General features: G+C 42.4%; 1 protein-coding gene across 12 annotated transcripts in view; it reads left to right on the top strand.

Moving 5' to 3' along the window:
- The window catches only part of wnk1b (WNK lysine deficient protein kinase 1b), a 68,133-nt gene that overhangs the window by 38,728 nt on the left and 2,845 nt on the right, over nucleotides 1-26,560 (top strand). The window contains exons 4-37 of one of the 12 annotated variants that reach the window (XM_077499035.1): nucleotides 1,281-1,501; nucleotides 1,575-1,732; nucleotides 3,625-3,713; nucleotides 4,151-4,290; nucleotides 4,416-4,495; nucleotides 4,578-4,754; nucleotides 5,846-5,912; nucleotides 5,982-6,181; nucleotides 9,703-11,082; nucleotides 12,644-12,736; nucleotides 12,824-12,901; nucleotides 13,064-13,138; nucleotides 13,668-13,738; nucleotides 13,890-14,043; nucleotides 14,117-14,233; nucleotides 14,297-14,407; nucleotides 14,479-14,530; nucleotides 14,636-14,776; nucleotides 14,897-15,515; nucleotides 15,586-15,884; nucleotides 15,951-16,012; nucleotides 16,793-16,849; nucleotides 17,561-17,644; nucleotides 17,714-17,750; nucleotides 17,824-17,897; nucleotides 17,984-18,274; nucleotides 18,343-18,617; nucleotides 18,699-18,774; nucleotides 18,844-18,973; nucleotides 20,658-20,876; nucleotides 21,119-21,211; nucleotides 22,974-23,015; nucleotides 25,051-25,208; nucleotides 25,301-25,357. In XM_077499035.1, coding sequence (XP_077355161.1) covers nucleotides 1,281-1,501; nucleotides 1,575-1,732; nucleotides 3,625-3,713; nucleotides 4,151-4,290; nucleotides 4,416-4,495; nucleotides 4,578-4,754; nucleotides 5,846-5,912; nucleotides 5,982-6,181; nucleotides 9,703-11,082; nucleotides 12,644-12,736; nucleotides 12,824-12,901; nucleotides 13,064-13,138; nucleotides 13,668-13,738; nucleotides 13,890-14,043; nucleotides 14,117-14,233; nucleotides 14,297-14,407; nucleotides 14,479-14,530; nucleotides 14,636-14,776; nucleotides 14,897-15,515; nucleotides 15,586-15,884; nucleotides 15,951-16,012; nucleotides 16,793-16,849; nucleotides 17,561-17,644; nucleotides 17,714-17,750; nucleotides 17,824-17,897; nucleotides 17,984-18,274; nucleotides 18,343-18,617; nucleotides 18,699-18,774; nucleotides 18,844-18,973; nucleotides 20,658-20,876; nucleotides 21,119-21,211; nucleotides 22,974-23,015; nucleotides 25,051-25,208; nucleotides 25,301-25,357 — 5,977 coding nt within the window. Of the gene's footprint in view, nucleotides 1-1,280; nucleotides 1,502-1,574; nucleotides 1,733-3,624; nucleotides 3,714-4,150; nucleotides 4,291-4,415; nucleotides 4,496-4,577; nucleotides 4,755-5,845; nucleotides 5,913-5,981; nucleotides 6,182-9,702; nucleotides 11,083-12,643; nucleotides 12,737-12,823; nucleotides 12,902-13,063; nucleotides 13,139-13,284; nucleotides 13,516-13,667; nucleotides 13,739-13,889; nucleotides 14,044-14,116; nucleotides 14,234-14,296; nucleotides 14,408-14,478; nucleotides 14,531-14,635; nucleotides 14,777-14,896; nucleotides 15,516-15,585; nucleotides 15,885-15,950; nucleotides 16,013-16,792; nucleotides 16,850-17,560; nucleotides 17,645-17,713; nucleotides 17,751-17,823; nucleotides 17,898-17,983; nucleotides 18,275-18,342; nucleotides 18,618-18,698; nucleotides 18,775-18,843; nucleotides 18,974-20,497; nucleotides 20,877-21,118; nucleotides 21,212-22,973; nucleotides 23,016-25,050; nucleotides 25,209-25,300; nucleotides 25,358-26,560 lie in introns of those variants that run through there. The other 11 variants (XM_077499027.1, XM_077499030.1, XM_077499029.1 and 8 more) reach the window with 11 other exon arrangements.

Genomic DNA, 26,560 nt, shown 5'->3' on the forward strand with positions numbered 1-26,560 from the left:
ATAAGAATGTGCTTGTGTTAGTAATTTAGTATGTGAACAAAATACAACAAGTGCTAAGGATAATTTGTTATTCATTTTTATTTAGAAATAATAGCTTTCCCACAGTGGCTGGCTTTAAACAGTTTCTTTTTTTGGACAATATTTCACCAGCTTTAGAAAATATTCTTTCACAAGGCACAAATGAAGCTGGGGTGCAGAGAATGCGAATGCCAGTTTATATAAATCTGGGTAGGTATTTTTTTGTGTCTCCCAGTACACTAATGGATTGTTCATTCTGTACTGTGTTTGCAATGCGCGTCAAACGTCGGACCACTCCCGAAGCGTTCCCCTTGATTCAGCCGGCCAGCGAGGCTTCACACTATATAATTTCCGGGTTTTGCCGAAATGACGCGCGCCTCGGTACAAGCTTCGTGGAAACGCCCCTCCCGTTACTCGACGCAAGCTTCGGAGCCTCGGCCCATTTCGTCCCATCACTAGATATCAGTGACCCAACTTGAGACAACAACAAGCAGTTTGGCACAGAGTGAACAGTTCTTTCAAAAAGAGGCTTGAAGCGGTTTTATCTTCTCTCCCAGTTTAAGTTTGATGTTGAACTAAATATAACACAAAGAGAATCACCAGAAGGAGCAGCCTAATGTCCATTAAATTGAAGCAAAAATGTGGCAAAAAGTGCTTAATCCATAGATTGTATTTATTTCCCTCTTTTATGTATTTCTAAAGTGCAATAATATGGAGTGTTATATGTCTTAAAAACACTTTACAAAATAGTTTTTGAGGCGGCTGGAATGACATTTGCATTCATTGAAATGGGGAAAGATGATTTGTGATGTGTTCTAAGAAGTTAAGACTGTTCTGTATGTACTACTTGTGCGTCTTAGAAATTTTGAAACAGCACTTGCACTGACTCATGAGAGTCAGCGCTTTTATTCAATTTTGAATTAACAAGATCAAGGTTTTGGCTCTCAGATCTAAAAGGACTTGCATAAGAGAAAAAATGTCATTATTCGGCTATGTGTCAATTTTATAATGAAGAGCCTCTGCCTGTATCATGCCTAATCTAGAGTGACCAAATGAATCGCTTATTAGCCAACTAGACAACAAAAAATATCCTTGTTTGATATCAATTGAGAAATGCAACCTGGAAAAGCTGCAGACCTAATATAGATTTGTGCTTGGACTTTTTTTCCTCCATTGATCCATATGCCACTGAGTGTCAGATTTGATGTGTAGGGACTTCTTCAACAAAGTAATTTCAGGGATTTTTTTTTTTTTTTCGGCAGCTACCTTAAACGCTTCAAAGTAATGAAGATCAAGGTACTGCGTTCGTGGTGCCGGCAGATCCTCAAGGGCCTCCACTTCCTGCACACCAGAGCGCCGCCCATTATTCACCGCGACCTTAAGTGCGACAACATCTTCATCACCGGGCCCACCGGTTCGGTCAAGATCGGTGACCTGGGCTTGGCCACGCTGAAAAGGGCCTCGTTTGCCAAGAGTGTCATCGGTAGGATGTTTTGCACCATCTTTCAGTGGTGGAATATATGAGGAAAATGTGGATTCCTGTCTTGTACGGTCAGGTACCCCAGAGTTTATGGCGCCGGAGATGTACGAGGAGAAGTACGATGAATCTGTAGACGTCTACGCTTTTGGGATGTGCATGCTGGAGATGGCCACCTCGGAGTACCCCTACTCGGAATGCCAGAATGCCGCCCAGATCTACAGACGTGTCACCAGTGTGAGTGTTTTACACTGCACGAGATCCGCATGTATGAACAACAGTACATGTACTCTACCTATATTTCTGTTTTTTATTGTTGTTTTTTTGCCGGATTCGGTGGAAACAACTGAAACAAACCAAAATTTTACCTCCCATACAAAATACCTTTTTAATATGGCTTTGAAAAAAATTCTAATCGAATCACTTGGGAGGGAATAAAAGAGGCAGTCATCATTCTGCCAAGCCTTATTGTAAGTGGTTTTTATGAATCCATTAAATTTACATTTCAGTGTGTATGTTGGACTTCCAAACTCACCTGCCTAATTTAATTTAACCATATTAAAAAAAATTGCATTACTTCATCCTCAGGACCCTGATTTAAAATCCAGTGCGTAGCCCAAACAGCGACCCCCATTCTTCATATTGATGACGACGGTGGGCTGACATTTTTTGACAAAATAACCAGTTGGCCATGAGCGTTATCTTCCAACACACACGAGTGTAAACTCTCATCTCATCACATGGCTTATTGATCCCGCCCCAGCCCTCCTTGTTCTGACCCTGTCTGTCACCCTAATTAACCTCTCACGGCATCACTACAAAAACAAAGATTTTAAAAGTTCAATTTGAAAGTAAGTTGGGAAGTAAGGATGTTAACTACTTGCCTGGTGGTACCAGTACCATTTTATGTGGACATCAACACACAACCGAAGTCACTGACATCTTAGTGAATGCTACATGAATCTTATTGTCATCTGTCTACTTCGTTAAAATAATCTAAAAACGACATCTTGAATGCCACTTGGTTATGCTTGTAAGTGTCATGTCATCGCATCGTCCTTCAATCCTGCCCAAGAGTCACTTCCCCTTCCTCCTGAGCATTCGTATCACCGGTCAGCCTCATAAAGAGCTCTTTCTCCCCCACTCATCTGTCATATCTAATAAAATTACTCCTCCCATCAGTCCTAACGTTGTTTGGCCCTGGAATCTCGGTGTGTGCGTATTTGTGGGTGACTGAAATATTTCTCTGGGAGCGACAGAGGTTGCGGTAGGGAGTGGAAAGAACGATAACAGCCAATGACAGAAAAGATGGGTGGTGGTCATTTTGCTTGCTAGTAAACACCCTTGAGACACCTTTGACTAAAAGTTAAGGCTTTTCTCTTGGCACACTCAAGGTAAGTCACTCGCATTTTATTGTGATGAAAAAGGCTTTTTCAATGTTATATGGCTTCAAATATATTATACTTGAGATATACAACTGATGTATTTGCAATTCAAGTTTGTAAAAGTATACTAAGTGTATCTATTTGTTGTATGTTTGACGAATGGTGTGGATGTATTTTAATTTTAATACAGAATTAATCTAATGATTAGACCAACAACAATCTTGCTTTTTTTTTTTCTACTGAAGGTGCTTTTATTTTGGGTTTTTATATCGGCATCAATTTTGCTCTTAGGCATGTAAGTATTGTATGTCCTCCAAAATAGGTTACTGGGGGCTAATTTGTAAAATTTTACATTATGATTTCACGATTTGGCCCCATTCATACTTCTGCTTAATGTGACATATTTCAACAGTCATAACAAACAAGCACACTGCTGTATTCTACCGACAAGGTGGCATTCATGTTAATCTGATTAGACTCACTTAAATAATTCTGTGCCTTGTAATTGGTGTACGAGTTATGCCTGATGTTTTCCAATTCATTCGATATTTCATAATGTTCTTTTGCCTGTCGCTTGACTCAAATCATGCACATCACGTGACTTTGCAAGTAAACATCAGCAGAATTAATTGATTTATGGTTTACTGTCGTACTGTATGCACATTATAGGGTCACTGAGACTGAAGGAGCAATGTCCAGAATATAATTTATTGAGTTAACTTGTTTATTTGTGCTGTCACGCAGGGAGTAAAGCCTGGCAGTTTTGACAAGGTGGCCATTCCCGAAGTGAAGGAAATCATCGAGGGCTGCATCAGGACAAACAAAGATGAGAGGTGCGAGGCACATGCACCCCCCCCCCCCCCCCCCCCCCCCCACACACACACACACACAACACACACACAAATAGAGTATACAATTGGGCTTTCTTTCAAAACAAAAATTCTATCCAAGAGAATTTGATTTACTCATCTGGTTCTCAAAGGTTACGAATGTCTCTGTTTTCATCCTGTCACTTTTTCTTTTTTTTTTTGGTCAAATTCAGTTATCCCATCCCAACTAATGGTCAGCTGATTGAAGCTCTGAAGATGAGGAAATAATTGTTGAACATTTTCCCAGGGATAGATTTAGGTTGTGTTTTCCCCTTTAAGTGAAAGCCATCTCTGCCTTGTTAGTCCGTCACAACGCCTGTCCAAAGTGTGCTCCTTCCTTCTGCCTTTGTTCAAAAGAATCCTTGAAAATAACATGTCTCATGCCCCCCCACCCCCCACAGATATGCTATCAAGATCCTTTTGAACCATGCATTCTTCCAAGAGGACACGGGGGTCAGGGTTGAGCTGGCAGAGGAGGATGATGGGGAAATGATTGCCATCAAACTGTGGCTAAGGATAGAAGACGTCAAGAAGCTCAAAGGTAAGAAGAATGAAGAATGATGAATGAAAAAAAAAAAAGTGCGGACAAAAGTAATACCTGCACTCTACATACTTGATTCTGAAAGTGTTTGATAGCTGCTGCCCTACTTGTCGTCGTGTTTCCAGGAAAATACAAAGACAACGAAGCCATCGAGTTCTCCTTTGACCTCAAAAAGGACATTCCCGAAGATGTGGCTCAGGAAATGGTATCAGTTACGGGCGCTTTGGGTTAAATAAATAAGAGGGGATTACAAGTGTGATGTGTGTTGTCCCCGCATCCCCCTCTAGGTTGAGTCTGGCTATGTGGCCGAGGGCGACCACAAGACCATGGCCAAAGCCATCAAGGACCGTGTGTCACTGATCCGGAGGAAGCGGGAGCAGAGACAGCTGGTGCGAGAAGAGCAAGCAAAGCGAAAACTTGAGGAGGAACAACAGCAAGAGGCACTCAAAGCATCACATACACAGGTTTGTTGGATATTAGATTGTAAAGAATCAGGATAAACAAATGTGATTTCTTCTTCTACGTTAGCACAGTGGGGCCTTCAGATAAGAGTGACTCGACTTTTTTGAGATAAAAGCCATCGTTTGGTTGATTTTTTTTTTTTTTTTTTTGCCTTTAAGTTGTTTATACCCATACAAATCAAACTAAACATAAAACAAACAGAATTGCACAAAGCCAATTTAGCTTAATGTTAACAAAGAATGCCAAACTCCTAGCTAACCCTTTAGAGTATTTGAACACACAGTGAAGTAACGTATATGAACAGATGATATAACAAAATACTTGTATAGCTGTTTTTCTACAGTACAGGCCAAAAGTTTGGACACACTTTCTTATTCAATTCATTTGCTTTATTCTCATGACTGGTTACTTTGTAGATTCTCAATGAAGGCATCAAAACTACGTATGAATGGGGAGTGCACGTAACAAAAAAAAAGGTGAAGCAACTGAAAACATGTTTTATATTATAGATTCTTCAAATAGCCATCCTTTGCGCTGGTTACTTTTTTTTTTTTTTTTTTTTTCCCCCCCCACACTCTTGGCATTCTTTCCTCTGCGAACTCCTTAAAGACTCCTTTCAGGTAAAAACCTTTTGAAGCTCATCGAGAGAATGCCAAGAACGTGTATAAAAGTAATCAAATTGGTAGCTGTTTATTTATGTATTCTATTTTATTTTATTTTTTTACCTTTTTTGTTAAGTACACAGCTCCACGTGTGTTTGTAAGTTGTCATGGTCTTGATGCTTTGAATCTACAATGTACATAGTCATGAAAATAAAGCAAATGTTTTAAATGAGAAGGTGTGTCCAAACTTTTGCCCTGTACAGTATATTATATTGTCCTCAAGTGGCTAAGGTATACACACTAGGAGACACACAATGTCCATTGATTTGAGGCCAAAAATGTGTAAAAAACAGTTTACATTCTTTTTGTTGTTTCTTTATATTTTTATGAAGTACATTGTTATAGAGTATTAAGCACAGATTCCAAACATTTTTGTTTGCAGCAGAATGACATTTCTATTATTTCAAACGATCTTTTCTGTTTGCTGCCAGGTGGAGGTTGAAGACACGGAGGCGGAGCCATCATATCACCATCAGCAGCTGGGCATCTCGCACACAAGTAAGACACATGACGCTGATTTGCTTACGTAATATTCCCACTACAGACATTACTTTATATTCATCTCAGCTGAAGGAGGCGCCGAAAGCGGTCAGGGTTCCTCGTTGTTCTCCAGTGACAGCCCCCAGTTGGGTCAGCTGACCATGTCCTACAGCTGCCCGCCCTCCACCCAGCCTCAATCCCAGAGTCCCTACCCCTCCGTACCCGGCGCTGCTGCCACTACGCAGCAGCAGCAGCGCCCCGCCTACGCCCAACCGCCGCAACCAGTGGTGAGTGATGTTTATGTCACCTAGTGCGCTCTCTGATATGTTGCGTGGTGTGTTGGAGTGAGATCACGTTTGCAGTGCCTGCAAGTGGGCTCGCGGTTATGAGCTCAGCATGTTTTGTTTTTTCATTTTATCAGTCACGAGAGGACTCGCTGAGGGTTTTAAACTCTTAGGCATCCCACATTCATGTTATATAATTTCTTATCTCCTCCGTCCAGCCTCATTTTATTGATGACTTTTCCCTTTTTTTTTTTTTTTTTTTAACTCAGTTGTATTTAACTGTCATATTTGTCGTGTTATTTTTTGTGTATAATAAGTGTCATATTCATGTTTTCGTACACAGAACTATTGTTTTCTTTTTAAAAAAAAATGCTTATTGTTGGTCAGAATCCTTGCATCCCTACTTTTTGAACAAAAAAATGCATCGTTCGAGTTGGTATTAATCTTTATATCGCTATCATTTATAGTATATACCATTGCACAATGCACACTAAGATCAACACCACAAAATCACATTCAGTTCAGTCTCTATTTTTATACAGTAAACAAATTCCTAACTTATTACAGTGTCATTGATTTAAAATGGTACAATAAGTCGCCGGGTGGTCCTTGTCACGTTCTGGCTGAACCTGAACCAAACAATAGCCTTAATGCCAATGTCAGACTACGCGATTTTTTTTGTCTTACACGACAGTTGCGCTGTCACATCACCCGACAAATTCGTTCCGTGTCGTGGATGGGGCGTATTGTCCTGCCAAGAGAGACGCGTCGGCCACTGTTTGTCGGGGAGGTGGGACAAAAAAAATAAATAAAAAAATGAGGCAAGGACAGGGAGTGTGCGTGAATGGAGCACGCATGGGACAAGTGTGATGTGAGTGCATTGCTTGCGCTCCCTGCTCCGCAATAGTGTTTAAAATATGATTTAGTAGCCAACACTGTATTTTAATTTATTTAAGCCAATATGCGCCGGGGTAATTATAGCATATTTTGTTAATTAATTTGCGGGATGACATCTTGTTTTATTATTTTATCAAACACTGAAATAACATATTGTTTGAGTAATTTTTACTGCTTCATTTATTCATATTTGACTTGTTTTAGTACGTTGCATTGGATCGTACGCCACTCACTCCGAGGGGGGAAAAAAAACTTTCAAGTGAGAGCGGGTGACAGTTAAGCGGCGAGGCCTGGCCCAACTATATGAAAATGTGATCGATCCTCCCTAAATATGTGCCCATCCCTACTCATATGCCCAAATCTCTGAAATTATTAGAACAACAATCACAATATATTTTGGTCCTCTATTCACATCGCCGTTGCCTGACGGGTTGCATGGATGCGTGCGCGCTCCATGCAGCCGAAGTGCTGCAGCACCCACCCCTCGAGATGCACCTGTCTAGCCCCGTCCCATGAAATATCCAGGGGATAAATAAATAAATACATAAACTAATAAATAAACAAATGTATACATAAATAAAAAGAGCTTTAAAGTGCTGTTCAGTGTGTGATTGACGTTTCGCTCCCTCTCGCTATTGGTCAATGCTGTGGAACCAAACGGACGACGACGTAGGTATGTCACATTATGCGTCAAGACGAGCAAAAATTCTAACATGCTAGACTTTCGTCGTGATGGTCATGAACCGTCCCGGACAACAGGCGACCAATCGTTGAACGTGTCACACTACACGGGCGACACTACGTCAAGACAACCCAAAATCTTTTACGACATGCCCCGTTTGTCCACGACACGTCGGTCGGGCTAAAATCGGGCTGTTTTCGTGTAGTCTGACATCGGCATAAGAGTCTAAAGGTCTTTAGAGTCATGTGTTACTACGCAGTGTAATAGGTGGAAATGAATATGTATGCAGTCTTTCTGCATTGAAACATTACAGCTATTGATTTAAAAAAAAAAAAGACAGACAGACTTAAGTATAATGGATCAAACCTAATTATTACTACTACTATACTACTAACTCGTTATCTACAAAGCATCCAGACTCTCAATCTTGAGGTGACATAATGTTGCATAGCTCTTGGAGTGACTGAATGAGTTTTAAACCACTTCTATGTTTGTGTTCAATAGCGTTAGTATTTGTCCCCAAACTATTTTCAACCCTTTAAATTGAGTAATAATCCTGGCGATGAATCTGACCAATTTTGGACATACAAGATTTCCATCCGACAGCAATATGATGTACAGAATATTTTCACATAAGAATTTTTTTTTCTTCTTTTTTTCACCTTGTAATAACTTAGTGTGCATCCTTCCATACATTTAAATGAACGTATATTTTTGTTTAATGTATTGTATATTTTGTGTCTTTTGGTTATGTTGATATTTTGTTGCTGTTGTCTTTGCGTCTTTACTTGTGTTTCTTTTCCCTTTCGGTCCCAACTTCCTCACATCCCGCAGCCTGTGTCCCACCGCCCTCGATGCCGTAGCATGTCCATTTGCATCCCCCCTTCTTCCTACTCCCTCACCCCCTCACCCGTGCCACCACGCCCCACGCGGCCCTCCACTCCTCCGCCAGACCTTTCCTCCTCTCCCTCCCTCATGGTGGGCACCTCCCTTCGCGCACCTCGCTCGGCTGAGAGGGACACGTTCGCTGGGCGCCTCTCCAAAGCCTTGGAGACGGTGCTTCCACTTCACTCCGCCTCCTCGCTGCCCAGGGCAAGGCAGCGAAGGGCCAGCCTGCCCGCCCTCTTCTCCAGCCCTGTAGGTTCAAAGCTCGTCATCCCGCTGTGCCACGTTTTGGTGGTGAGAAGCAGAGAGTTCGGTAGAAGAGATAATGAGGGATCATGTATGGCACATGGTTGGTTTCTTAGACATCTCTTTTGCTGCCTCTCTTCTTCTAGTGAACTGGCACACGATTGTGTTCAATTCTGATTGACTGGCTGTCCAAAATCTATGCAAATGCACTAATATTTTATGCATCTATTCGCAAGGAAAGCTCATTCACAGGAATTATTTATCACACATGCATGTACAAGTTCGTGTATAAGGAAAAGTACAATAATTATCTAGAGGTCCCTAGAATGTCTTATTTTTTTAAAGGTGAAACACTTGTGCCTTGAGATAAAAGCTTAATTAATTCTGTGTCATCTTTCCCTTTTGAAATTAATAGAAATATTCGAGCAGTTCACCCTAAAAAAAAAAATTTTTTTTTTTTTTTACAAGGCAAAAAAAAGTACTGTATAATATTGTACTTTATAAAAACAGTAATACCATAATTGAGTAACATGTAAAGAATTTTGTGCATCATAATTTTATGCTGCAATTCAAGTTATTGTGCTGCTCCCCTATTTCACCTTCCAGCTTCCTTCCTTCCTGTTTTACTCACCTCTTTATTTAATACCATTTGACCCTGTTTCTTACCTGTTTTTACTTTTTATTTTTTCCTTTGGAATATTTTCTTCTATCCTAACCACATCATTTTGCTTCTCAGAGATATGTTATTCAGAGACAATGCTCTTCGTATTGTCTTTCTGTCCTTCCTTAAACGAGCTGTATCTCATTGTCACAGCAGCATTCAATGGCGCACCCCTGCAGTGGAGGAGCAAGCAAAGGAGGAGTAGGGGGGAGCGGCATTCTCCCGACACTGCCAGACCCCCCGACTATTTTCTTCCCTTCCATCCCTGAGCGCCCCATTTCCTTCTCGCCTCCTCCCACCGGCCCCCCCAAGGCCTATAACACGCAGCGGCGCAAGAGCACATCTATTCTCGAGGCTCACACGCGCCACTTTCAACCGGCGTACCCCCGATATGGGAGCAGTTTGCACCCCTTCGCCGGCATGGAGGGAGTGGACGCGCCCCCTCTCTTTATGGTCAATCCTGGTTTCGCCACGGCTGCTCAGAGACTTGGCGTCGGGGAGCATCTGCACCTCCCGGGACAATCGGAGGCGACGTACTACGGCTACAAGGACATGAGGGCGGAGCACGAGGAAGTGGTGAGGAGACTGAGTTTAAATCAAGCAGCCTTACTGGACCATTATGAAGCCATGGCGTACAGCGGCTACCCGATGACCGCGCACCAGCTCGGCCTTTTGACCTTCCACCAGCAGCAGAGGCAAGCGGCGGCCACAGCCGCCACTTTGGCCTATGATTCCGGTCCTCAGCCGGGCTTTTTACACCCTCACGTCATGCAAAGACTGAGCACGCACAGTATGATCCCTCCGCCGGCGCCTTCCATGAGTCAACCGGCTGGTTTCCCTGTTTCTTGTTCATCCTCTGACACGCAACACCACACGTCACCTTCCACCTACCCGATGTCAGCGCCGCCAGTCATGGCTGATGCACCGCCGCCTACGGGTAGTGTTTTCGACTACCATTTAGCCGCTGTGGCTGCTGCGAGCGACCCCAGCCTCCTGGCATCCAGGCTGTACCGAGCCCGGAGGAGCTCCATGGATCTCCCGCTGGAGGAAAACACCCCAACGGGGTCGTGTGGCTCGGGTTCATACCTTCGACTCCAGCCGGTGACAGAGGAGATGTGTTCGTACATCAGTCCTGAGCTGCCTTTACCACCAGGAAGTCTCCTCTTCCATCACGCTGGACTGAGCACTAAAGATAGAAGCCCAGAACCATCCAGCGACTCTCTCCCATCCTCCGATGCAGGAGAGTTCCAGTCCCCTCCTCCCTCGTCACACCATTTTGAGTCCTCGGCCGCTCGGTCCATCCCGCAGTCATCTTCCGCCGTATTCTGCGATACAACAGAAAGCCAGGCGCATCCACCCTCCATGCAGACTTTTCTCCCTCCCACCCCGGCCCCTGACCTGGGCGCGCCGGCAGCCCAACAGGAGTCACTCGATCCGAGTGCGTGGGCCCGACATGGAGGGGCCGTTCCCTCTTGGCCCGACATGACGTACAATGAGTCATTGCTGGCCATGCAGGCCAATAACTCCATACTGGTACTGAGTTCACATTTTCAGTGTTCTACAAGTCTAAAGCCGTGGGTCCAATGACATTATTGCAGTATTGTTGTTTGAGATGGATTGATTTTTATAAGTTAGTTATGTCACATTGTTAAATTTTGTATAGTATCATTTTTGACGGTGAGTTACTGCAGTATTTTTTTCAGTACCTGTACACCGGCAACACTATTATATCTGTCAACATTTCAAAATAATGAAAATTATAATGCAAATGAGTGATAAGGTGATTCGACCCATGGACACTTTCTGTTGTACTGGTACCCTCAAAAACCCAACACCCTTAAGCATTTAGTAAGGTTGTGAATTTAACCCCCTCCAGTCGCTTGGAGACTACAGAGCAAGTCTCAGATGTCGTTTATGAATGTCTCCCATACTGTATTGATTCCTTGACAATGTACTTCAAAAATAATTACTGGTTGTTGGGGCATTCAAGTTTGCTTGAGACTTGCCCTGTTGTACCAGCTTTGTAAACAGTCTAAGCCTCCTTTTGTTTTTTTGTTTTTTTAATGCAACGTAAGTAGTATTTTGTCTGTATGTTCGTATATGTCCGTATATGAAGACAACGTGTGTTTGTGCAAGTATACCATACATATGGTATACTTGAATATTATGTGTGTGCAAATCCAAAGTCTTTTGCCTGAATACCATTGCTTCACCGATTCATAATATACATTAAGGGAAATTTAACGGCATATTGTATTGGTCAAAGGCCAGAAAGCTGCAAGACTTTGTTGATTTGTGCGGACAAACACACCAAAACATACAACGAAACCTTGGAGGCTTAGATCCAATATTGCAATGTGTGGATATTAATTTATGTGTATTTTTTTTTTGTAGCTTTATGTTGCACTGCTTCGATTCAGTTTATTTTATTTTTTGCTTTCTCTGTTTGTTATTACCATCTTTTGCAGGGTTCAAAGGTTACAGCTGCAACTCGTCAAACCCTTAGAAAGCTGATAGGACCAGTGTCATAATTGTCATTGTTTTCATTTTCTGTCATCACATATCCTGTCCTTCTATTTGTCAGTTTAGCTGTTGTATGGCAACTATACTTGTTTAAGCTCCAGTTTTGACAAGTATAATGTTGTATGCAGCTTTCTAAGGGTTCATTTTGTTCTGGTAGGCCCAATTATAATGGGGTTTGATGTTTTTTCTGGGACTTTTCCAAACAAATTTGTTTTAGGGAGAAGGGTAAGAAAATGAAATAGTGCTTGTTTTTACTTCTGTGATGCTGTAACATGCATTTATTATTATAGCTATTAATTTATAACCTGCATGAGAACAAAACCCCGCCTCACGAGCCTAACACCAGTACAGTATAGTGAACGTTACAAGCCTTCCACGTAGCGTAGTGTGTGTTTTATACTTGTTGTATCCGGGCGATATGTGTGTGTGCATGTGTGCATACACAAGAAGGAAACATTGACCAGTAGAAGTTCCTTGCGTTTGCACTCATGCATTTTCCCATCAGGAAGCACATTCTGATTACTTCCTGTTTTTTTTTTTTCCTCTCTAATTTCGCAACATTTCGACATAGCAGGCTCAGGTTTCAACCGCCCAGCCTGACCCAGGTTCCCCACAGTTAGGCCCAGCGGCCTCCCAGTCGACCGCTCAAGGGACCCCCCAGCAGGTAAGAAAAACAAAACTCCTTTACGTTTTTTTTTGTTTTTTTTTAATGCTGCAAAGCCTTGCAAACTGTTTGAATTTCTCTCTACAGGTGTGTTCATCCAGCCAGTCTGTCGCATCATCAATTCAAAGCCCGACACATGTTTCCTTGCTGCAGGCCTCAGCACAGGTACGCATATGTGCTACCGATACCACATATTCATTGACTTGAATGACGTCATGTATGCGTCACCTCAGTTTCGCGTCTCTCTGCTTTTTTTTTTTTTTCTCTGCGTTCGTCTGCATGCCACCCTATCGGGTTTGTCTCTCACTTTCTCGTGTGTGTGCTCAGTCATGTGACCTCAGCCCGTCTCCCAGTATCGAACACATTTTTTTTCTATACCAAAGTCAGCGAGCACTGGTTCAGGTAACCTCAGTGGTTCTCTGCGTGTGTGTGTGTGTGTGTTCCTCCCTTTTCCTCCATTTTCCCTCAGTCCATCCCCTTCCTGACTTACCTTTCCTTTTCTGTCTCTTCCTCCACCGTTTACCGGCTCCTCCGCCTCCTCACCTCAGCCCGGTGTCCCTGAGCCCACCTGTACTGCAATCCCAGCGAGCCTCGCTCCTCCTCCTCCTCCTTCGCCGCCCCCTCCCATCACCGCGCCGTCAGCGGCCTCCCCTCCCTTCCCTCTGCCACTTCCTGTTTCCCTTCTCTCCGCGCCCGTATCGCAGCCATTGACCACCATGGTGCCCATCATCAGTGTAGTCCCCGCCCCGTCCGATACTGCCACAGAAGCCCCTCCCCAGGTACTGGTCATCCCAAGGTGAAAATGTCCTTAATCCCTGGGGTTCCGAGTAGAACCCAAACCTTAATCAATGTAGCTGTAAATATCTCCGAATTCTCCTAAAATAATTTGTATTATGTATGTTTGTGTATTTTGACTCTGTTTGCATTTCAGTCTGTGTCTCAGCCCTCGGACCTGTCCCACATCCAGCTGCAGGCACCCCTAACACAAGCATCCATAGAGAGGTAATAATGAACACATTCTTTTGACCACACTTAAATCGCCGTGAGATGCACGGGTTTCTGGAAACATACCAGATATTTTACACGCTTCTGTAACCCTCGTCACACTATCGTTTAGTCCTTTTTTTCTTTGTCTTTTCTCCAACCATTTCAGCGGCTACTCTGAGGCTTCGGGGCATAGTGATGGCAATGAGGGTGGAGCGGGAGGCCGCCACGAGGGCCGCTCGGCCAAGCGACACCAGAGACGTTCTGTGCGAAGCCGGTCACGGCACGAAAAGTTCTCCAAGGCCAAACTCAACGTCCTTAATGTAACTGGAGAAGCAAAATGCAGCCGAGGCGTTCCTTGTGCCAGTATCTTTATGTATTTGTGTCGATGTGAAGATATCCAACCGCGGAGACAGAGTAGCGGAGTGTCAGCTGGAGACGCACAACAGGAAGATGGTCACCTTCAGGTTTGACTTGGATGGAGACAACCCGGAGGAGATTGCCCAGATCATGGTATGATGTATGCTTTTTAACATCTCTGTGCGAGGACTTTAAAGCCACTGCCGTGGTCTCCAGGTCCAGAGCGAGTTCATTCTGGAGAGCGAGAGGGAGTCATTCATCGAGCAGGTCCGAGAGGTGATCGAGAACGCCGATGAAAAAGGCCTGGAGAGGGACTCTAGCGGCCAGGTGAGTCCAACAGTGGTGCATGATCACGCCGTTTAATCGTTAACATTTAATAGCGTTCAATTGGATTCCAGATGACCGGTGACATGACACAGCAGAATCCTGCTATATCAGTCCCCATGCCAGGTGATCATCATTAATTATTGTTAAATGGAGCTTTGAGCTAATTTTTTTTACTTTGAGATGCACAAACCACCTTGAGCAAAATAAACAACCGATTTGCTTATTTAGACACGCCACCCAGCGCAACAGGACAAGTGGTCCATTCAGCAGGCCGCAAGTTCATCGTCAGCCCAGTGCCCGAGGCCAGACTCAAGGAACTGAGCCTTCCTTCCTCTCCCTTACCTTCCCCTGCACCTTCCATCGAAACAGGTGAGCATTTTCTTTGACCCCCTCTTACATCAATTTGATTGTGGAATCAGTTACTTTCCATCCAGCCCTATCTCATATTTAATTGGTTGTGAATGCTTTTGTTTTTTTGTTTTTTGTCAGTTTCGACTCAAGGTTTGGGGTTGTCAAAATCGTCCGGCGCTGTCAGCTTACAGCAAGCCTTCTCAGAGTTGCGACAGAACAAAAAACAGTTGGATCCAGGACCAAGCACCGCCCCAGCCTCGATGCACGCCACCCATCCTCCCGTGACCTCTGACCCATCACAGACATCCTCTCCTGCGGCAGAGGCTTCAGTCGGTGGTGCCACTCTGTCTAGCTCAAACCAGGACGTCTCAGATGTGTCTCCCACTTCTTCCTTCTCTTCTTCTTCTGCTGTGGCGAATCACTCGCAGTCCATTCCTGCTTCCGTCCCGTCCACCTTAGCTCTCACCAGTGGTTCCAGCATCCTTGCGACGATGCTCACATCCCCTTCCACCTCCCTGGCAACTTCGCCATCCTCCACTCTCCCAGCCAGCGACGTGCCACTCGACCATCGCTCGCTCTCTCCCACCTCATCAACTTTGTCCGTCACATCCTGTGGCGTCCCCGCAACCGCTGTGCCCACTTCGCCATCTTCCTCCTCCAGTGTTTCTTTAGTCCAAACCACCCTGGTGCACTCGCAACCGCAGGTAGCCGTCCAGCCCGGGCAGACGCACACTCATTGTGCGGAATGTGACAAAAGGTGAGTTTTAATGACGCTCCACCAACCGGAAAGTCAATTGCTTATGGAATTTGGTGATATTCCTCCCCAGGTGTGACGCCTCCATTGAGTGCCAAAGCAAACCAGACGACATCCAAGCTCTAGAGAAGAAGCTGCGCTCGCTCTTCATGGACCTCGGGGGAGGGGTGGTGTCCCAGGGGGACCTACTCCCAGCCGACGCTACCTCCGGAGCCTCAATGGGGGGGACCTCCTCCCCGCTGGGCACTTCAACCGCTTCTATCAGCTCCAGCCAGACAGCCAATCCTCCTCAGCCCCCCACTACCCTGGCGCTGGGCTCACCCACCCCCGTGCTGGGCCCCAGCACACCTGTCTCCACTCCTGCAACTGCTGGTCTGTCTTTTAAAAGGCTGTCCTTAAATTTCTTAATCATTGATGTAATTTTGTTATTTCCTTCAGTAAACTCTGCTACTACCTTTGGCCAGACGACTCCATCTAAAACTCCCTTATCCAGGGTACCGGTGAGTGCCTTTGCAGTGCATTCAAATGCATATTAAAATTTGACAGTGGTGCCTTGAGATGTGAGTTTCAATCTTCCCTGTCCATGTTTGTACCCCAAAACAAGAATAGTATCTCAAATCATCTTTCCACATTACAATGGAAATGACTTAAATTCATTACATTTTTTTAAGTAACAATGCCACTCTGTAATACCGTGATTCATAAAAACATACATTAATGGGAAATACGCTACTTTTGAGTTCAAATACCGTAACTATTGCTATTAATTACAATGCTATTAGTTACAGTGCTATTCGTTAGCCACGCTGGCATTTTTCATTGTATGTTAGCATTAAGTTAAACTTGGTTATTTTTAATGCACAATGTTTGACTCTCTTTGTTTTATGATTAGTCTGACAGTAAAGTTGGGAGTGGCAGTAATGGCTTGAAATCTTTTTTTTTGTTTTGTTTGTTTTTTAAGAATTCTTTGCTAGCTGCCTAATTGCTACTGGTTTTGAAGTTATTTGATTTAAGTTCACTGCCACTGCTGAATTTTTTGCTCACAAGTCAAGGCAAAAAATCAGCTACTATCTTGTTGGGTGACGCATATCTTAAAGCACCACTGCATTGTAAAAGATCTGAAGTTATTATTGAATCTGAATAGCATTGTAGGTAAAGGAAAAGCTCATCATCTATTAACACATTTCCTCTCCTCACAAATCTTCTTGCATGCAAATTCACTGACTTTTTTTTTTTTCCTCTACAAATTTCATCTCTCCCACTTTCCACTTGGGGATTAGGCCAGTTCTCCTTCGTCAGAAATCCCGCCGTCCCTCCCTGGACCATGTCTCACTCAGGTGTTGTTGTTTTTGCTGCTAGTTAAGAGTACCATACATCTCCATAATGTCTTATTGCTTTTATTAACATTGAATGTTTTATGTCTGAGTGGAGGATGCCAAGTGAGTCATTGAGTCAGGGAAGAACATTCAGATCATTTAAATTGACAGATATAGAGCAAAAGAGAGGCACTCACTGACAGATTATCTGAGACGCAATGGATGCACTTTTATTTCCCAGACTGTTTTCTTGTCTGTGCGAGGGCCACTGCCTTCTAAAAATACTCCATTTTACCACAAGAAGCATGCACAATAAAAATGTGGGAGTCACTGACATTCACTTGCTGCCTCTTGCAAAACCCCCGTGGGCGAAACATGTCCTCTTGGATTAAAATGATCTCGACTGCAGTTAAATTTTGCTGCGGTCTGAATGATTTATGACGTGTAACTGAAGAAAATTTGATTTATCTGTAACTTAGTGTGCTTAGATGTGCTTCCGCGTGTGTATAATTATCTATCTCGAGTTTAAAATGATCTTACCCAATTGAATTGAATGGAAATTTCAGCCCCCCCCCAAAAAAAACAAACAAAAAACAAACAAACAAACAAAAAAAACAAAACCAAATGTGTGTAATGTTAATAAGAAAATATACTTCTATTACATTATACTTTATGGGATACAACATAGTCGTGTACCGAGCAAAAATGACATTATTTCTTGTCTCTCTGCAGTCCCAGCAGCCTCTGGAGGACCTGGATGCTCAGCTGAGACGGGCCTTGAGCCCCGAGAATGTCCCAATTGGCGCACCCACACAGGTACACAACCAATCACACACATTTTATAGATACACTTCTAATAATTTGTGTCCTCCGTGTTTACTTCAGGCTTCCCAGGGTGCAGTTCCTCTGGTGGGACAAGCAAGTATGTATAGTAACTTGCACTTTGTAGTTCTTTTGTGACTCGTATTTTATTTTAACTGTTGGTGACCTTTCAGCTCCCGTAACTCCGGAGGAAGATGCCTCCCCAGCTGCTGCTCCTCAAAGTGGAATTAAACTTGGGAGATTTCAGGTTTGAACACCTCAAAGAAAGAGTCTATCCCACCTCCTGCTTACTCGCTCTTATTTTTTTAATATTCCTGTCCCGACATTGCGAAGGTGTCACTGGCCACTGAAGAATCTCCTAAGCAATGTCCGGCCCACACAGAATCCTCCTCCGCCACTTCTTCTTCTTCATCCACCTCCACCACTTGCTCATTGTCGTCGTCCTCCAGTCTCTCCAGCCCGGAGAACACGCTGCACAAGGGCTCCTTGCTAAGAGTGGAAGGAGCACGGGGAGATGTGGTGGATGGGCTCCCAAGAGAAATGCTGGGTGGGTCCCAACGCCCTTCCCCTCTCGCCTCCCCGTGCCACTCGCCAAAACCCACCACCACCATCGGACTCTTCCAGGTAGAAAATTCATGATTACTTTTATCTATTTAGATTAGAATATTTAATCTGTTTGTGTTTTAATACAGGTCACCACTAAGGCAGAAGCCAGAGTAGGCAGGTTCTCTGTCAGTCGGGCCCAAGAGCAGAGCACCGAGCCTGGGCCGAGTCCACCACCCGCTGCTGAGGCGGCCAACGGACCTGCCGCGCCTGGCCGCATCCCGAGTCCAGATGCTGCCCACAAAGCTTCCCTGCTCAGTCTAAACAGCAACAACTCCTTCAACAACTCCTACATCAGCAGTGACAATGACTCGGAATTCGAGGATGAGGACTTCAAGCGGGAGATCAACCGACTTCGAGAAAAGTGAGGCGGAGGACCACATGCTTCCTGTGGAGACTTACGGTCACCTGACTCATCTTGTTTTTGTTGTTTTCATTCCACCAGACACATAAGTGAGATTCAGGCCCTCCACTCGCGTCAGAAGGAAGAAATTGACGGTCTGTTCACCAGGCTGGGAAAGGTAATTGTGTAAACGTGTCAAAATTGAGCTTTTACAGTAGACGAAATGACATGTTTGCCCATGGCACAGGTTCCTCCGGCCGCGGTCCTCCCACCGGTCATCGCTTTGGCCGGCAGGCGGAGGCGACCCACCAAGAGCAAATCCACCAAATCGTCCAGAACCAGCTCCTCACACGGTAGCAAGAGTCCACTTCAGCCAGGTGGGCTTCTTTGCTATTAAACACTCACTCAGAGGACACACAGTGGATATAAAATGTCAACACACATATGACATACAAATAACTACGGATGTAGACATCACGATACAATATTATCACGATACGAAGGTCACGATACGACAATTATCACAATATTGTGGGGACGTTAACGAATCCAAAAAAGGTCACAATACTGTAAAAAATAGCTCATAAAAAAAAAAACAAGCACAATATTGTGCATTTGTACATTACTGCCATGCATATAAACAACCTACAATTTCTAATAACACTTAATATTGAGGCACTTATTTGCTATTGCAAGCACACATTGAATTCCTCCACATATTTACTCTGTTCACAAGCATATTACGTTCCCCTTCATCTGACCATTAGCATGGATTTTAAACATAGAAGGGCCAAAACATGCCTTGTGAAAATTAAACTGTACGGAAAAAAAAAATAGCCACTAGAGGGTGCTAGAACTGCACAAATGGAAATCAACCTGACTTTTAACAGATGTACTGCTTTTAATACCGTGACATGACGACAACGAATATATTGTGGCAGTTTTAATATTGCAATAGCACAATATATTCTATCTTGGCAACCTTGGTTTTGTCAGACCATGACAAAGTCTCCCAAAATCTGTTATGGTCCAAATTTGGCAAGGCAGAGGGAATTATGTCATGTGCACAAAGCCTTCTGCTAGAAAGCAAAAAAAAAAAAAAGTCAGGAAAGGCCGACTAAAACTTTATTTTGGGTCAATTACTCAACTCAACTTTATTTATAAAGCGCTTTAAGAACAGGCATTGCTGTATACAAAGTGCTGTACATAAACATAAACATCAGTCTTGCAGTAAACAAGAACAAAGCAAACATTTTGAAGTGCGTTTTTTTTTTTTTTTTTTTTTTTACAAGTATATACATTTTACATCAGTAAATAAATAAGAAGTAGTGAATAAAGAGATAAATAAGTAGACTAAACATCAAACTCATACACACCACAAAACACCAAGAACAAGTCTCATGGTGCGCCCAAAGCCAAAGAATACAGATGTGTTTTAAGACGTGTTTTGAAAGAGGATAACGAGGGGGGATTGCCTAATATTTAGTGGAAGGTCGTTCCAAAGGGAGAGACCGGCAACAGCAAAGGCTCGATCTCCTCTAAGCCTCCGCTTAGCCCTCAGTACCTCCAATTGAGTCTGGTCTGCTGACCTGAGGCATCGGGCAGGTGTGTAGGGGTGCAAGAGCTCGGCGAGATAAGGTGGGGCAAGACCAATGAGAGATTTGAAAACAAATAGATATACTTCAAATGGTGACGGGTGTGTTGGAAATGTGACATGATCTTGCTCTCATTTTTCTTAGATAATAAAAAACAGGCATTTGAACGCGGGTGTGAAGACTTTCGATATCCACTGTATTTTCACCAGTGTATTTAGTCAGTGCAAGCATTTAACGTTCTATACTGTATGTGTTTACGTGTGTCTGCTTGGTTCCACGTGCGCGTGGGGATGGGTGCTGCCGCAGTCTCCAAGCTTGAACATTTCTGACTGCCTTCCCTGTCTGTTTTCCCCGTGCGTCTGCGTGTGTGTGTGTGTGTGTGTGTTTTGGATGCTTGCTGTCTGTGTGCGCGCACTCTCTCCCTTGCCGCTCGCCCTGCCTCGTCGCTGCCCCCTGCTGTTTCCAGGCAGCGGCACTCTGTCAGCCCAGAGCACTCCGGCGTTGTTTCCCGGCCAGCTGGCTCAGTTAGCGGCGAGAGGATTTGCAGATCCGAATCCGGAAGGCAGCGGCGGCGACTGCAGCAGTGAGCGGCCCCTCAAGGCCACTCCTTCCAGCGATATCCTGTGTTCGGCCTACACCAGCTCGGCGGCGCTCTCAGTGCCCAGCTTGTGTGCTCCCACCCCAGGTAGGCTCGAGAAAATGCAGGGCCAGTCTGCCGTCCCCATCGTGTTGGCAAACAAACGAAGGCATGCTCGTGTGTCGTGACTCACTTCAACACACTGCTCACCTTTCCTTTCCTGTAGTTCTTCTCGCTCTGTGATAACTGAATGTCTTCTGTGTCCCATCTCTCTTTTTGTTGCACTCTTTTTCTATCCCCTCCCATCTTCTCCTCCTCTTCACCACCCCCTGCCCCTTCATCTCACTCAGGCTGCGTAAAGTTCAGCAGGGGTTCCGAGCGTTTGGCCTTCAAGCCTGGCGGCAGGAGGACGCGCTTTCTGAGTACGCCCTGCTTGGCTCTTTGTGTGTAACGCTTTCATTTCTTTGCCTTTCTACCCGTCGTACTCTGCTCTTTTTTTCCATTCTTGTACAACCATCAAATTCGAACGTCCTTATGAGCAGAAAATCGCCATATGATGTCAATTGTGAAACTACACTAAAATTTTTTGGACATTAAATTAGCAGATTAACTCTTTTACTGCCACACATTATCAAAAAAGCAACGCCCACATGCCAGCCAATTTTGAACATTTTAACTCATCTTTCAAGGCAAACAGAATATTGTGTTCTTTTAATACATTCCGTTCTTTACTAATCACCGTTTGAAAATAGGTAATTTAAGTGACATTGAGCGAAAATTGGAGAGATGAGAAGATGAGCTTTTTGTGAAGATACATTTTCTCCACAAAAGTGACTTTGACACTAATATTTTTTTTAGGGCCGTCAAAGTTAAAGCGTTAATAGATTAATTAATCACAGAAAATTGTCGCATTAATCACGTATTAACGCATATTAATCGCACTATTATTATTTTTTTGACCGCACTTGAGCCTTGAACGTAACCGCGGATGGTTACATTGAAGGCTGTGCAGGTCAGTGATTAGGTCAATGCACGGCTTTTCCTACGCCTGTTGTTCCAAAATGAGCGGGGTGACTCCAGTTGGTGTGCTCGGTGGTAAATTTCGCTTTCAAAAACACCCCGACGGGACTTTAGATGAAACAAAAGTAATTTACATTTAATTAATAATTGCTGAATTGCACCCAAGTGATATGATGCTGTTAAGTTTTGAGCAATACACGCATGCATGCAATTGCGTACATGCATTTAATCAATAGATAATAAGATAATAAAATGTATTAATGTCAAAATATTACGGTATTTTGTATTTATTTTATATTACGCAAATACGCAAGTAATTTAGCTTATTAATCGTGATTAATCAAAATTAAAAAGTGTGATTAATCAGATTAAAAATTTTAATCATTTGACAGCACTAATTTTTTTTATTAGTGACGTTCTGTGAATTAGGTTTAATGTGACAAAAGCTTTGATCATTTGTGTCATCCTTGAAAAGGTTCTATTTCATTAGATTTAATCAGATTTGTTTCATTATAATTCCATACACCGGCAGCACCGAGATACAATGCTGCCATCTGCTGGCCATAGTTAGTGAGTGGTATTTGGTTTCACAATCCATTGACCAGGCAGCGCTGCACTTAGACGTTATGTTGCATTGATTTAAAAAAACAAAAAAGTTGACGTCATTTAACGTTTATGGCGGCATACATCGTGATTTACTAATCGTTATTAAACATTTTTGGCGGTCAAAGAGTTCATTGAATTTTCTTGACTATTACCTTTTTCAATAAGAGTTATTCTCTGTTATATCGTAATTTTTCCGTGGTGAATTTAACACTGTGAGTGCTTCTGAACTCTCCACAGTGTAAACCGTCTCCTCTCCCTCACACCTCCTCCATTCTCTCCATCAAAATCCAAAAATGGAGAACTTTGCTCACAACCAGTAACTAATTGGATTTATCTCCTCCTATATAAGTCTGCTACTTTTGATAAACGTCAATCCAATGTTTAGTTGATGAGCTGTGGCGAGGTCTCAGGATCATTCATTTCAGTGAATGCTGAAAATACGTCACGGTGTCAGCAAAATGATTTTCATTGATCTCACTGAGCGGTGTCGGCTTGAGGTTTATATCTGGACGTGTTGCTGGGTTTTAACTGTCCACTTTCTCCCAATCCTCCCATTCTTGCTTTCTGGGTGCCATGCAGGGAAGATGGTGAAAAAAGTCTGCCCCTGCAACCAGCTCTGTAGTAACTATCGCTCTTCTTTTTTTGCTTTTCCCTTCTGCTTTCCATCCATCCTCAGTGTTTCTTTTCATTCAGTTATTTCAGTGTGACCATCAAAACTGGTGGTTAGCATGACAAAGTGCTTGAATTGCATACGCATGCACCTGCAAGTTAACCTGAACACATATATGAGGTCTTCTTTCATAATCCTCACCCTCTTACACTTTGAAATACATTACCCATCGCATCTGTTGTCCGTGTTGCATTGTTTATTTTCATTAAGCTGTGTTAATGTGCCTGTAATGAAAACAAAACAAATGCATTCCTAAGTAGGGCTGAACAATTAATTGAATTCAAATCAGCAGTTTGGCAGTTTGGCAGTTTGGTTTAATGCAAGTTTTTTTGTGTGTGGTTTTTTTTTTTTTTTTTTTTTTTTTATTATTATTGGGTGGGGTGTTCTTGACTGTCAGTCGTAGGCTTTTTTTGAAGATATAATTATGTATTTCTAGATAAGCTCAGTGCTTAAGAGGTGCAGTCCAAATGTTTACATGTAACAACTTTTTTTTCCGTGAAACATGAAACGTTGAAGTGAGAAAGCCACAGATTTGTTTACATTATAGTTGTAATATGATTTTTTTTTTTTTTTTTTTTTATATTTTTTAAACGCATGTTCAAAATATGTTTATGCCACACTTGTTTGGTAGAATATTGTGAAGACGTGTTTAGTAAGTGAACTTGAATTAAAGTAGTTAAATTAACTTTCATATTATTTCATTTGCATTTATTTGAGTATAAATACTAACCTACAGTGGTACCTCTACTTACGAAATTAATTGGTTCCGGAAGAAAGTTCTTAAGTAGAAAATTTTGTAAGTAGAGACGCATTTTCCATGTAAATGCCCTAATCCGTTCCGAGCCTCCCAAAATTCAGACATAAATGTTTTATAAAGCATAAAAATGCATCAAAACATGTAACAAATACATGTTACAATTAGATTATTGCACAATAAATGAGAGTTCTGCGTAATGTAAAAAACAAAGAATAGAGTAAAGAATAAAAATTATGGTCATTTACCTTTTTAACTGCTGTCCCCATCGTTTTTTGCCCTCTTTGGTTCATGTTCTCTCTCAGAAGTGTTTTTTTCTGCCAGGTGTTTTGCAAAGAACTGATCCAAGAATGTTTTTTTTGTTTTTGTTTTTAAACAATGCTTCGTAAATGTCCAAGGCAAACATCATCTTAGTGAGCAAACACCTGACCGGGGAACACTTTTTCTGGCCGATTCTTTTAAACAAATTCTGAAACGTCATGGAAACTTCCGGTATGGCGAGGCATCTTTCCCCCCCCCCCCCAAAAAAGGCCCATCTCGTCGTAATTAAAAACTTACTGTGCCTTCATCAATCACCAATTGTTTGAATTTTTGCACAAATTCGTTGGCCGTTAGTTCATAAATTTACGAAAAACTATCGGAACACTTCATGGGCCGCGGGATGAATGATGAGGACGCTGTATAGACACCGATCTAGTATCTAGGCTCATAGATACCTATGGTAAAGGTTCCTCTTAGCCAATGGGATGCCAGAACGATGCACAAAAACCGATCTAGTATTTACGCTCATAGGTACCTATGGTAGGAAATAGCCATAGCCGAAAGTATTTTGCGTTCGGTAATGTATTTTTACCTTCGTATCTAGAAATTTCTTTCGTAACAAGAGGCAATATTTTCCCGTTGAGGCGTTTCGTAACTCGAAAATTTCGTATGAAGAGACGTTCGTAACTAGAGGTTCCACTGTATATGCTATATGTATCATAATTTTTTATTTTTTTATTTTTATTGTATACAGATTAATTTTTTGCTTTACTTTTAAAAGAAAAAAGAAAGATATGCGAGGAGGGCCTTGAAAAAAAAAAATGTAGCACTTTAAATTGCAATCACACTATTGAGAGAAACAACATCACAATTAGATTATTTTTAAAAAATCGTTCAGCCCAACTAACAAGTCACACTTATTTGCCATTGCGTACCATTGTGACGTCTCACTCTCTCGCCTTTTGTTCCAGGGACCAACAGCACCAACGCAGTGAGCGGCTCTGGCCCCCTGTCTCAGAGCCAAGGGGGCTCGCAGTGTCTCACCACGTCGGCCCCTCACCAGCGCAAAGGGACGTTTACAGACGATCTCCATAAACTGGTGGACAACTGGGCCAGAGACCTCTCACAGGTTTTTTTTTTCTCTCCATTTCCCAACAAATCATAGAATCGTGCTAGGATGCATTTAAGTATCCTAAGCGATGGTTTTGTTTTGATTCCCAGGGAAAGAAGAGCACCAAACAGCTGCTGCAGGCACCAGCGCAAGGGCACAGCTACGAGGTAGCACCAAAACACATCACGCACAATGTGAAAAACTGTAATTGACATACCCCTAAAAATGGTTATAATTTGCAACATCAATAGTTGAACCTGCACCCCATTTTCAGATGCTAAAACATTTCATTATCTATTATATTTGCTTGACAGAGAATAATAGAGTAATAAAGTTGTTTATATGTTGTAATGCACTGTCAAACATTGAATTACACAAAAATAACACAAAATTGTATGTTGTGTACTTAAAACGACTTTACAGCATCTTTACCTTTAGAATTGTCAGCTAGCTAAATGTTAACACGATGCAAAGTACACTAGACGTGTGAGTAAATAGAATTGTTGTTGCAGTATTACAACCATTAAAGCAATGAGTATTTGATATACAGTAGCTAATATAAATATTAAATACTATAAATAAATAAATGGCTGGTTATTGCCAACTACCTCACGATACACGATACGCATGACGATACAGAGGTCACAATACGATACGTATTGCGATACAGGATCTTCAAGGCGATACATATCCCAATATTTTATTCATTTACTTGCATTTTTTTATTATAACAGTATACCTAAATGATGTGTTTATTATGCTGGTTGGCAAAAAAGAACACATTTTTGCTCGCAGCTCTTCTGGTTTCCCAACCAAGCGGCATGCCTGGTCTAAATGTGCACGCGCTGCAGAGCAAGGAGCAGCTTTCACAGAAACACTGAGAAACTTTAGAAATAGGCATGGGCCGGTATGAGTAAAAATATCAAAGTATTAAAATTACAGCTCTAAAATATTTGGGGAAATAATTACAGCATTTTTTCATGTAACACATTCTATTTTGTTTTTAAACAAAATATAGAAAAAATGGTACATTTAGAAAAATTTACCATGTGTATATATATATATATATATATAATATATTGGTAATTTTATCAGTCATTTTTAAATTTAGTCTGTTTTAGTCCAGTTTCAATCATGCTTTTTCGTTTTTATCATAGTTAGTCAACCTCATCCCATTTTTATTTAGTCCATTTTTAGTTGACCATAAAGCTGAACATTTTAGTCTTTATTTTAGTCCAATGAAACCTCTATTAATTAATTAAATAAAATAAAATAATTGTTATAAAGTACACTATTCTAGAGTGCTTGGTTTCTTTTAAAAAACACAACACAATTTTTTTTTTTTTTTTTTTTTTTTTTGTGGTTGGGTG

The sequence above is a fragment of the Festucalex cinctus genome, chromosome 16, assembly GCF_051991245.1.
Source record: "Festucalex cinctus isolate MCC-2025b chromosome 16, RoL_Fcin_1.0, whole genome shotgun sequence".
NCBI classification, from domain to species: Eukaryota; Metazoa; Chordata; class Actinopteri; order Syngnathiformes; family Syngnathidae; genus Festucalex; species Festucalex cinctus.